Genomic DNA, 12,994 nt, shown 5'->3' with positions numbered 1-12,994 from the left:
CTGCAAATGGTTGTAATCCTTTTTCTCCTAACTCCTAACTCTCTCTCTCTCTCTCTCAACAAACCCCCCCCCCCCCCCCCCCCCCCCGCCCCGCCCCTTTGAAGGAACATTTGGTTTTGTTCTGAAAGCATTTGTGACACTTTTTGTTAATCTTCTGTTGGCTGTTAACAGATAAGCAGGAGTCCTTTTTTACTTTTATTTGACTATGTGTGTAATGTGTTATCTAGCACAAAGAAAACACAGCAATAAATGAGAAAAATAACACTAAGTTTTCAAGACTGTAGCAAAATTTCATGTTACACGAGAGCTTATACACTTAAAATTTTCCAGGAAACATTGATTTTTGATTACCTAAGCTTGTGATGATTTATTTTATATATTGTTCAATCTTTATTTATTGCTTTGAGCATGTGTTTAATGACAGACAATAGTAACCAAGAAATCATGTAAGATAATATTAGAAATAAAGAAATTTAAATTATGGTTTCAGACCTGAAGTACATAAGAGAAAAGACACTAATATCTTGTACAGCTTTATATATATGAATATATGTTAGTTAATAAGAAAGAAAGATTTCTTAAGAAGCATGAATACTAGAATTTAAGATAACTTGCAGACTTAGCCATAAATGCATATGGAAATGATTTACTGCTAATAACAAAAACAGAAGTTTTCTTGTTTGTCTCCATCCCGAATGAATATTTTTCTGTATTACTGTTAATTTTCCAATGAAACTCGTTCACATACAGAAACCACAAGCAAGTACACACCGGTTCACTGTGTACCCTGAGATTGCTCACTAACTACACATACAAATGCAGTATAATACACAAAGTTTCACTATACAAGTCTACCATATAACAGTGGACAGCAAAACATTGGTTTGTTGCATATAAATTGAATGCACAGTAGCATTATTTGTATTATTTAGCTCTCAGTGACAAAATGGATTATGAAATGTTACAGTCCAGGGCAGCACATTAAAGATGAAGATTGGAAATAAATGCTTCTTGAATGCTTCAGTTAGTCACCCAAAACTGTTGAAAAGGCTCTAAGGCAACAAAATATTCACATTCCTCCTTTAACAAAAGTTTTATGCACAAAATCACATGATACCTATTATGAATTTGTAAAGGGCCAGTGCACATCAATCCAGCCAGGAAAAAAAGGTAGAAACATGTTAACAAATGCAAGTTATAAATATGAATCATTACATCCTTTGTACCCCCCATATTATGTGTGTGCCCCATTAATGAGTTTGGAGTTGAATGTTGTTTTTACCTCAGGAGGTATTTTACTACTTCTCTGCAGTGCTTCTGTATCCTCCAACCCCATCTCCTAGTGTGTGATTTCGTTAGAGTTTACTATTGTATCCTATAAAATACCAATCAAATAAGTCAGTGATTGAATTTGTACCATGAAAAGAAAAATGGGCATGAAAGACCTTAATTTAACCGAAGTGATGATTATAAACAAATCTTCCTTTGGGATTTAGTTACTGTGTAAAGCTACTAATTGCAGCCAGAGAATTTGTTTCTCTCTGTACTGTCTCATCAAAACTAAGATCTTATCTGATAGCTTTGCCAATGAATGATTTCTAAGACTCTATCATGAACACATACAAGCAGTGATTAAAAAATCCGGTAAAAGTTGTAGAACAAAGATAATTTATAATCAATACAAGAAGTCTTATCACCTGTTTGAACTAGAAAATTAAACTGTTATGTTTAAAAAAATCCAGAAACAAAAGTAAAGTATAATTGTTCTGTAACTTAAGCAATGTTAAATGCCCAGGCATCTTACAGAAATTTTGTACATAGTTTGAGAATGAATATACAAAATATGTCTTGGTGTATAAGCCATATAGCTAAACCAAAGACACTAATAACAGGAGATTCTACTCTATTATAGACACTAATGAGATGGACAGTTCCACAACAAAAATTACACGACATTTTTTTCCCCTGACACAAACATGTAAATATGCTGAAAAGCATTTTGACTATTTGTCTGACTAGATACATTTCCTTTAAGTTGCACAAAAAAACTTATCCTACACATAACAAATTAGAAATGATTAACAGCCTATAACAATACTTGCTTACAATACTAGAGACTAGCCTGCTCTTTAAAGTCTGAAACCTGAAATATTACGGTTCACATCTTCAACAATTATATTTTTTCTTAATCCTGTTTTCTTACATATTTTAACTAGTGGCATATATGCTAAACACTTTATTTATAACAGAACTAAGTTATTACTTCTGGGTGCAAGGAAGAAAATTATCCTCGTACATTGTAAATGCATTGCAAAGAAACAACAAACATTACTTATTTTACAATAAATTTGCTATGGTAATAATACAAGCTTTAAATCTTGGATTTATTATTAAATAGAATGTTCTGATTATGTTTAGTGTTACATACCATTTCTGTAATATCTCATTCACATTTCTCACCTGTTTACATCTTCAAAGTATTTTAAAGCCAGCAAAAAGACAGTAATAATACAATTTCCATCCTACGGGGACATAGAGTAAGAACAAGTATAAGTAATAAGTACTGCCACAAAAAGCACTGTCTGCTACTATGACTATATTAAGCTTATCTTAACCCAGGGAGTAATGTAAACAGATGTTTCATGAATAAATCGTTGCAGGAACTAAGGATGCAACAAACTGTTATTGATGTTATAACTGTTATTTACAGATTGTAAGAACTAAATAGGTCCAAAATTGTTTCAGTGTGTTTAACAAAGGTGAGCAGCAAAATTAAAATAAATAAACAAACACAACAGTGTATAATAACCCTTTTTTAGGGCAAAAGGAGTCCACAGCAGTATAAGAGACGTTTCTCGGAGAAATATTTTATGTGAAGTGCCATATATGACAATAATGTTTTATAAATACAAGTATTAGTGCTGAAGGAAGAACTGAGAGATGAATATGTGCATTGTATCTGAGAGACATCAATGAGGCATAAGGAAACAAAATAATGAGATAAAATAAACTATCATAGGCTAATGAATGAATAGAAAGCACAACACATTTAGAATTTGGAAAAAAATCTGGACACCAATCATCTCAACTAAGTAAATGAACAGATATGAATAAACCAAAGAATTCAAATGAAATAAATGAGGCACCGATAGCAGATTCAAGTGTTACTCTAACTGTGGTTTACACTAAGGAAGGTTTGGAGAAAAAATGGGGGAATAATCAGAAAATGGAATTCCTTGTAATCTCTGCAGGAATGTAAGATACAGAAAAACATCTTAAATTAATATAAAGTGAAATATTGAGAATTTATGAAGAAACAGGCTGTTGAAATCATACAATGCAGGCTCTCATGCTGGTTTTTTTGCATCCCTTATGATACCTTAAAAAGAAAAAGCACCAAAGACTCTTTAAAGTTTAGAATGTTCATGGCAGATTTCTTAGTTAAAAGAACTGTGTACAAAGTGGCGCATTGTTGAATATGTTTTCAGTTTCCTGTCAACATATAAACCACTTTTTCCATTAAAAAGTGAATCTTACATTGTGTTAGAAGTGAAATGAATATTTTTCAGCACTTACTCTTCGCAGATCACTGTGGTGCAGGACTGTACAAGAAAGTGCTATTGTAAAATTATATCTCCCATTTACAGTAATTTCTGTACGTTTGTGGTTGGGCATAATGTGTTCGCTATGGATATTGAACATTTGTTTCTGATGTTATTCACAACCTGATTATTTGCATAAGATTTTGTTAATGGAAAATCTGCAACAGGACTGCATGGTGAGATTGAAAATACTTCAGTTGCAACTTTGTTTCAATTTAAACATGACTGGTTTCAAGAAAATTATATTCCCATCTTCAGTTGCACAAATTTAGTAGTGGTTGTGAAATGTTACCACGCCACCACATCCACCTGTTCCACAGTTCAACCTGTTGTAACATGTGACCACCTAGCAACTGACTACTAAATTTGTACACCTGAAAATGTGAATACGATTTTCCCAAAATCAGTCATGTTTATAATAAGACGAAGTTACAACTGAAGCAGATATTTTCAATCACACAGTGCTTATTTGCAATTTTCCTAACATTTCGTCTTCATCCAGAATTGCACTGAACATCTTCAGAAGTGCTACTCATTCTGGCAAGACTTGCCAACTCAGTGGAATGAGTAGGAACTCTGAAGATGTTCAGCTCAACTCTGGTGGAAATATTAAGAAAAGAAAAGTTTCATGGGCCAGAGCCATATAACCTAGAAGATTTACCAATAGTTGAGACAGCCAGTCATGTAAGACTTCATTGTATGATCATAAGTTTAATTACGTTACAGAAAATCAAATACTATATATGCTTTCCAAAAACACTGACACTTAAAGATGAATTCAGGTACTATCTTGTCTTTTCAGTTTTATGGTTTGCACATATGGCATTCATGTACCTAAGATTGCATTATGTCAAGGCAAGGCAGATCCATAATGTAGATCTTTGTTTTCACTTTTTAATTATTGTTGCTAGCATATGACTGACTGGAGCTTTACTTACACTTCAGACTTACAATCCTAATTTGACTAGAATATTTAGTATGTTTCAAATTAAGTATTAACTAACATAGTTGCTCTAAAAGAAAGAAGTATGCTAACATGAGAAGTGATAAATCAGGAGAAGGGTCTGTTGTAAAAGGAATGTAATAGTTGATATGTTCACACTGATGTTTCCTTGAATATTCGAACTGGTAAATCAGAATGCTTGATATAGATGTAACGTGTAACTGTGGTATTTTCTGTGACTTCATCTGACCGTTTGTGATTTGAAAGACTTCCACCATCATTGTCCCAGGACACAAGGCTTGATCCTAAACAAGAAAAAAATTTACAGTATGGAGTGTAAAGAAGTAATAATGCATTAAATGCAAAGGTGTGGTAGGAAAAAAAACATTGTCATAAATAAATGTAATTTAAATCTGTGAAATGCTCATTTGAGATTAAAAGCTTATTATATAACTAACTTGGAAAGAAACAGAAGTTCCAGATATACACATTTGATGATACCATTACTCACTTATGAATTCAAATTTGGAAGAAAAAATTCTTAGAGGTCTAAATGAAATATCAGTCAATTAATGTTCTATGTCGTAAACCAGAGTATAAAACTTATTTCTTTTGTAAAAATTGCCTCTTGTATCATTGTTACTGAAATCAATTTGAAAAATATTTATTTTGCCCTCTACAATATTAAAAAATGAGGAATGCATGATTTGTGATGATACGCACTGTTGTTATGCCATGCCAATGTGTCTGGGGGGGGGGGATTCAGAACCGCTGATTTTGAGATGTGGTATGATAGAACTTTTGCTGCAGTTGAAGTAATGTGAAACAAATATTGTATTCACACTTTTAAAATGCTCAGAAAATAATTAAGATAACGTGTTAAAAAGTCTAAATTTCAAAAACATCCCCTGGAAGGTCACAGTGCCAGAATCTCATTTCTTACAAATCAACCACTAAAAATGAGTGTATGTACTGTTGCATAAGTACAAATTCAGAGTTCTCAGATAGAATCCTGATTCCTAATTATGCATATTGTTATCTGTTATCAGTGCTAGGTTCTGAAGTAAAACATTTCTCTATGGTAGTGTCATACAAAAACGAAACTAAATACAACATAGTTTTCTTACCTGCCGCAAAGGCGAGAAGTAACTCAGATTGAGATAGTGGCCCCCAAAGCATAAACAAATGAGCATAAATACAGCATAATTTTACTCATTTGTCCCAAAGGTGAGAAATAACTCTGATTAAGATATGTTGATCTTCGCTTCCAGAGTATCTGATTATTATTTTTATTTAATTTCAATTAACTGACTAGTCAAGTGTATTGGAATTTCATATAAAAAGTTACAATAATTCGCCCCCCCCCCCCCCCCCCCCCCCCCCAAACCTTCTAAAATGTAGATCTGAAAGGTTATTACAGTATGAACATAACAAAATAAAGAGTGCTTGGGAAAAAGTCACTACTTTATGTAAACTGTCACACACTTGTTTTGTTATTGTCTCTATATCTTCTGTTGTGAAGCTGTAATCCTTGATAATGTTGTATCATAGATCACTTTGTCATCTAAGATCACTATTTTATAGCCTGCCTAGTTATTAATGTAGGTACAACATTAAGTGCAAGAGTCCCAGTGTGGGGCATGCATGACATAATTCTACCTTTGTCAATGACTCTCCATTATACTGCGTACTCTATACCAAGAATCCTCAGTTCAGTCACAGATTTCATTTGATACCCCATGTGATTTAACTTTTGTCAATAAGTGTTGATGTGGCACTGAGTCGCATGTTTTTCAGAAATCAAGAAATCCTGTGTCTTCCTAATTGCCTTGATCCATGGCTTTCAGGATGTCATATGAAAAAAGTATGAGCTGGGATTCACATGACTGATATTTTCAGAATCCATGCTGATGGCATAGAGGTCATTCTGTTTGAGATGCCTCATTATGTTTGAGCTCATAATGTGTTCTAAGATTCTAAAACAGATGGATGTCAGTAATCAGTAATACTGGATGGTACTTTAGGGGATCATTTCTGCCACCTTTCTTATAGATGAGCATGATCTGTACTTTCCTTCAACTAAACGGGGAACTTCTTTTATTAAAGAGATCTGTTGTATATTATGTTTAAAACAGTTGTCACCTCAGTTTCCAACTTCTGTATATAATCATAGGGACTCTGGGGACTTGTTCAGTTTTAGTAATTACTTAACACCACTGAGACTAACATCTGTATCACTCATCTTTGCAATGGTGTGAAAGTTAAACTGAGGCTGTACTCCTCAATTTGAAAATGGAGTTAATCATTTCTTCTTTTGCACTGCTTACCTCAGTTCCAGTTCCTGTGTCATTTGTGAATGTCTAAACACTAACTTGTGTGCCTTTACATGTGACACAAAGTTCTGGTACACAACAGGGGGGGGGGGGGGGGGGGGGAGTCCCTACCATCACATTCTGTTCCATTAGGTACATTTGAATCCAGTGCTTCATCAACCACTATTCTAAGTTGAACTGCAGTTATTCTAAAGTTGAATTCCTGTCCCTCTACATGTTCATGCCCATAGCTAAAGGTATAGAGTTCTAGAGTTCTTCACTGAGATGCAATACTACTGCCTCTTTATCTAGTTTATGAAATATGTAAATCTTCCGACTTTCTGTAGTTGCACTTTATGAAAAGGAAAGTTGATACTCACCATATAGCGGAGAAGCTGAGTCTCAAATAGGTGCAGCAAAAAGACACTCACAATTAAAGCTTTCAGCCATCAAGGCCTTTGTCAACAATAAACAACAGACACACAGAAACAGAACTTGCACACACGACTGCAGTCTCAGGCAACTGAAACCAGTTGCCTGAGACTGCACTGCACTGCAGTTGTGTGTGCGAGTTGCGCGCGCGCGCGCGCGTTTGTGTGTGTGTGTGTGTGTGTGTGTGTGTGTGTGTGTGTGTGTGTGTGTGTGTGTGTGCTGTTGGTGAAGGCCTGGATGGCCAAAAGCTTAAATTGTGAGAGTCTTTATGTTGTGCCTATCTGCAACTCAGCATCTCTGCTATATGGTGAGTAGCAACTTTCCTTCTCATAATATTGTCACTTTCTGTCCTGGATTTTCCATTGTTTGATTGTTATAGTTGCACTTTAGTAATCATGCAACCACCCCGTGTTCACTGACACCTGTTTCAATGTGAATTTCTTCAAAGAGCTCAGATTTATTAGACACCTTTAGATTTGATATATTTCTGAGATAAGTAAGGTTCCAAACTGTCTATTCTGAGCAGGTTTCGAAAAAAGTATTGGGTATTGCAAGATGTCTTATCATACCCACTACTTACAAAACTTTAATTATCCCACTCTGTTGTTGAATGAATAAGTTTCTTTACAATGATAACATTGTGACTGGCGAACATAAATATTAGTGAGCTGAGGTTTTGTCTCAACATTTTGCTTATTCTGGGGATGACCCTAGTGGCCAGTAGAAGGCTCAAATATAAGTTTATGTCCAATGGTGATACTGGGTTTTGCCCAAACAATCTCACATCCAGCTACAATTTCTATCTCAGTGGATTTGTTTCTCTTCTACTGCTACAAATATACTACATTCATTTCCCATCAACCTGTCTATGAGCATACACTTAAATTGACATCTGAAACCTCAGCACCGTTAACTTCAGGTTTTATCCAGCTTTCTGTACTTAACATTATGTGAGCTTCACTGCTTTTAGACTTACTTCAAACCTGGGACTTTGGTTCTAACACTCTGCCAACAGATCACCAGGATTTTAATAGTCCCAGCTGTGTTATGCTAATACTTTGGGGTCTTACACAGCTTCATTATTGGCTCTGAATGAAGAAATGCCTAATCTAAGCAAACTCTTTTGTGGACTGTACATGAAGTCAGTTACCAGGGTAGGGATCCTAACCTGATCCATTGACATCTGCAACTATGCTTTGCAAACCACTGTGAGGTGCTTGGCAGAGGTTATATCCCACTGTACCAGTTATTAGAGTTTCTTCCTGTTCCACTCATGTATGGAGTGCAGGAAGAAAGATTGTTTGAACACTTTTGTGTGTGCAGTAATTACTGTTATCCTCATGATGTCTATGTGAGTGAGGCATAGGGGATTGTAGTACATTCCTAGAATAATCATTTAAAGCTAGTTCTTGAACCTTTGTTAATAGACTTTCTCGGGATAGTTTATGACTATCTTCAAGGGTCTTCCAGTTCAGTTCCTTCAATATCTCTGTGACACTCTCCCATGGATTAAATAAATCTGTGACCATTTGCACTGCTCTTCCCTGTATACTTGCAATATCCCTTGTTAGTCCTATTGGTAAGGATCCCTTACACATGAGCAATAATCTAGGAACTGTTCACACTACTGACTTGTAAGCAATATCCTTTGTAGACTGATTGCACTTTCCCTGCACTCTACCAACAAACCAAAGTCTGCCATCTGCTTTACCCACAACTGAACCTATGTGATCATTCCATTTCATATCCCTACAAAGCATTACACCCAGGTATTTGCATGAGTTGGCTGATTCCAAAAGTGACTCACTTTATGTTTGACCTCTGCTTATTACAGTATTACTACTCAGGGTACATATTGGTTGAAAGCACCGATGATGGCTGTTAATCAGCTGAAATCGATTTGCAAAAGTGAATAAATAAAACATGATTTTGTGACTGGTTGCTGCATATTTGGTAATTTTAATAAGATACTAGGTTTTTTTCGTATTGTGAAGTGAAAAGTTTTACATTTCTGAACATTTAGAGCAAATTGCCAATCTCTGCACCATCTTGAAATCTTACCAAGATCTGACTGAATATTTATGCAGCTTCTTTCAGATAGTTTTTCATTATAGATTACTGCATCATCTGAAAAAAGCCTGCTTATGCTATTAATATTGTCTGCGAAGTCATTCATACACAATATGAACAGAAAAGGTCCCAACACACTTCCCTGGATTCCGCTATGATTGTACTTTTGACAATAAGTGAAGGTGTGGTACTGAGTCAAATGCTTTTCGGAAATAAAGAAACACTGCATTTAACAAGTTTGCTTGATCCAAGTTTTCAGTATGTCATGTGAGAAAAGTGCGAGTTGGGTTTCACATTGTCAGTGTTTTCGTAATCCCTGCTGGTTGGCACTGAGGAGGTCATTCTGTTCAGGATACCTCATTATGTTTGAGCTCAGAAAATGTTCTAAGATTCTACAACAAATCAATGTCAAGAATATTGGATGGTAGTTTTGTGGATCACTTCTGCTACCCTTCTTGTAGACCCTGACTTTTTCCAAGAACTGGGCATGGTTTTATATTCGAGGGATCTACAATAGATTATAGTTAGAAGAGATACTAATTCAGTTGAAAATTCATTATAGAATCTGATAGGGATTTCACCTGGGCCTGGAGTTTTTTCCATTTTAACGATTCCAGTTATTTCTCAACGTCACTGACACTTACACTTATTTCACTCATCTTTTCAGTGGTACAAGGATTAAAATTGGGGCAGTTCTCCTGGGTTTTCCTTTGCAAGGGGAACATTTGAAAATGGAATTAAGTATTTCAGCTTTTGCTTTGCTACCCTCAATTTCAGTTACTGTCTCATTCGCTAGGGCTGGACACTAACTTTGGTGCCACTAACATCCTTTACATACAACCAGAATTTCTTTGGGTTCTGTGACAATATTCTGCTAGTCATTAAAGGCTTCAAACTTTGCTCTCTTGACAGCCGAATGCATTTCATTCAGCATCTGTCTGTCTACAGCCCTGGCCTTCGTTTTGCACTTATTAGGCAGTAATCTCTGTTTTGTTAGAAGTTTCTTTACAGTGACTGTATACCATGGAGATTCCCTACCATTATGAATTGTTCTACTGGGTACATATCTATCCAGTGCACGATCAACTACTCTTTTAAACCTGAGCCAGAGTTACTCTAGACGCTGCTGCACTCTGCTGAAAGTTTCAAGTTCTTCACTGAAATATGACACTACTGATTTTTTATCAAGTTTACTGAACAAACATATCTCTCTGTTTGTTTTAGTTGTTCTTTTTTACTTTGGTAATCATTCTTGCCATAACCACATCATGGTCACTGATATCAGTTTCGATGTGGACATCCTCAGAGAGGTCAGGTCTATTTGTTGCCATTAGATTCAATGTATTTTCACCATGAGTGGAGTTCTTAAATATCTATTCTAGGTAATTTTCAGAGAAGGTATTTAGTACAGTTTCACAGGATGTCTTATCATGCCCACCACTAACAAAACTGTTATTTTCTCAATTAATTGCTGGATGATTAAAGTCTCCAACGATGATTACTTTATGACAGAGGAACTTACGTATGAGTGAACTGAGGTTTTCTCTAAGGTTTTTGGTTACAGCAGGAGATGAGTCTGGTGGGTGACAGAAGGATCCAATAATCATTTTATGGCCATCCCTGATACTGAGTCCTGCCCAAACAATCTCACATGCAGCTTCAGTTTCTACCTTGGTGGATTTAGGGGGAATCTACAGTTCTTTACCCTGTGGCACATGTCAACAAAACCACAGCCTAGCTTGACATAGAACCTTTGAAGTCATTAGTTCAAGCCCTCCATTCGACCATCCGTTCTGTGGACAGTGCTGTAGATTGAGGGTTTTGTTGACATTTCATGAGCATGGCAGCTCTTCTCAGCTTTCTCTGTCATTCAGTGTAATGATCCAGTTACGACCTCTGAGGCCACATGATATGCATTGTTTTTTCCAGTCTGCACCTGGTTCACCCTGCTCTCTCATTGGTGCCACAGCAGCCTCTTCAAAATGTTGAATGAGGAACACAGGTCCATACTCTGCATAAGGTTATTATTATTATGCCTTGTGGCCATTTTCCTGAGGGGTGCCATTACTCACCATATGTTTGAGCTGTCAATGACTATGAATAATGTAATGATAAAAATTGTTTCAGTTAATGTTATGAAGAATTGAATGAAATTTAGTTGCCAGTGATTTCAACTGCATTCTAATTATTATTATCACAGAATCAAAGAGCATTTGCCATACCAAGCTGTATTGATTTCATGCCTAATAATGATCCAAATTACATTTTGAATTTTTTGCGTGTGTGGGCAGATTTTAGTATTTTTATAACATGGTGAAGAATGCTTATAGTATTGAGTAAAGCTGTTCTGTTACATTAAATAAAGCCCTCTCTTCCCTGCAGTCTTATTAACACTGTCTCTAATTGCCTAATGAAATTTAAAATATTTCCTATGTGTGTGGGGGGAGGGGGGGGGGGCGGAGGGAGGAGTGGGGTGTGGATAGGGTCTTGAATACTGTTAAATATCCTATCATGTATATTCTCAAAACTCCTATCATGTATATTCTCAAAACTCTTACTAAATCACAGCACTCTAATAAGAGTTATTAAATGCAGTACTCATTTAGACCTATGGCCTAAAATTTATTCTACATTTTTTGTATATAATCCGTCTCTGTAGCGAGGAGGCTGTCATGTGGGGGATCCAGGTCAATTCCCAGTACTGCCAGGGATTTTTCCTGGGTGAGAGGACTGGACTGTTCCATTCAGCCTCATGATGATAATTAAGGAACTACTTGACTCAGCGGTAGTGGCTCCAGGTCTGCTAATTCAATAGTGGCTGGGAGAGTGGTGTTCACATACCCCTCCATACCACATCCAAATGATGCCAATGGCTGATGGATGACATGGTGGTCAGTTGGCTCTGACTGATCCACCTATGGCCAGAATGGCTGAGCTTTCCTATTTGTATATTGCTACTCAGGCCATTGCCCGAGAACAAGTAATGGAATCCTTACAATATTGTGTGTCATCTCGCACCATTAGTCAGAGACTAGCAGCAACCGGACAAGTGAACTACTGCCCCACGCGTAAGCAACTGTTAACATTACAACAGAAACAGCTGAAATGAAGTGGTGCCATGACCAGGAAGCATGGACTGCAGTAGAATGGTATCACATTATGTTCAACAATGAATCACAATTCTGCAGTACTCTAGGTGAGCATAGTTGATAAGTATGGTGATGATCTGGAGAGAGATCCCGATGTTTTGAAGACACTCAATGGTGTTACTCCTGATATCATGATGTGGGGAGCCACTGAGTATGGCTTCAGATAACAACTGGCAGTGAATTGCCTCAATCACAATTCTGATGGCATAATGGTATGTCACTGACATCCTACATCCTCCTGTATTATCTTGATGCAACAATATTGTGGTGCCATTTTTCAGCAGTACAATATTCGTCAAAACATCGCACATGTTGCTGTGAAGTGTCTGCATTATGTTGACATACTTCTGTGGCCAGTGATATCCCCTACTCTGTTACCAATTGAACTTGTATGGAATCAACTATGACGTCAACTCCATCCAGGATACAAGGGACCAGCTACAACAGTTGTGAGCCAGATTGCTCCAGGAGAGGTTACAGTCACTT

At 36.4% G+C, this 12,994-nt stretch overlaps 1 protein-coding gene across 2 annotated transcripts in view; it reads right to left on the bottom strand.

Moving 5' to 3' along the window:
• Positions 1 to 416: 416 nt before the first annotated feature.
• The window catches only part of LOC124607083 (inositol polyphosphate-5-phosphatase A), a 323,688-nt gene continuing 311,110 nt past the window's right edge, over positions 417 to 12,994 (bottom strand). Inside the window, exon 15 of one of the 2 annotated variants that reach the window (XM_047139269.1) lies at positions 417 to 4,850. In XM_047139269.1, the coding sequence (XP_046995225.1) occupies positions 4,699 to 4,850 (152 nt within the window). In that variant the 3' untranslated portion in view covers positions 417 to 4,698. The remainder of the gene's footprint in view (positions 4,851 to 12,994) is intronic. The other variant, XM_047139272.1, reaches the window with a different exon arrangement.

This window comes from Schistocerca americana, chromosome 3, assembly GCF_021461395.2.
Source record: "Schistocerca americana isolate TAMUIC-IGC-003095 chromosome 3, iqSchAmer2.1, whole genome shotgun sequence".
Classification (NCBI taxonomy): Eukaryota; Metazoa; Arthropoda; class Insecta; order Orthoptera; family Acrididae; genus Schistocerca; species Schistocerca americana.
Note: the sequence above shows the minus strand (reverse complement) of the source record. Positions and strands in the feature narration are given on the sequence as shown.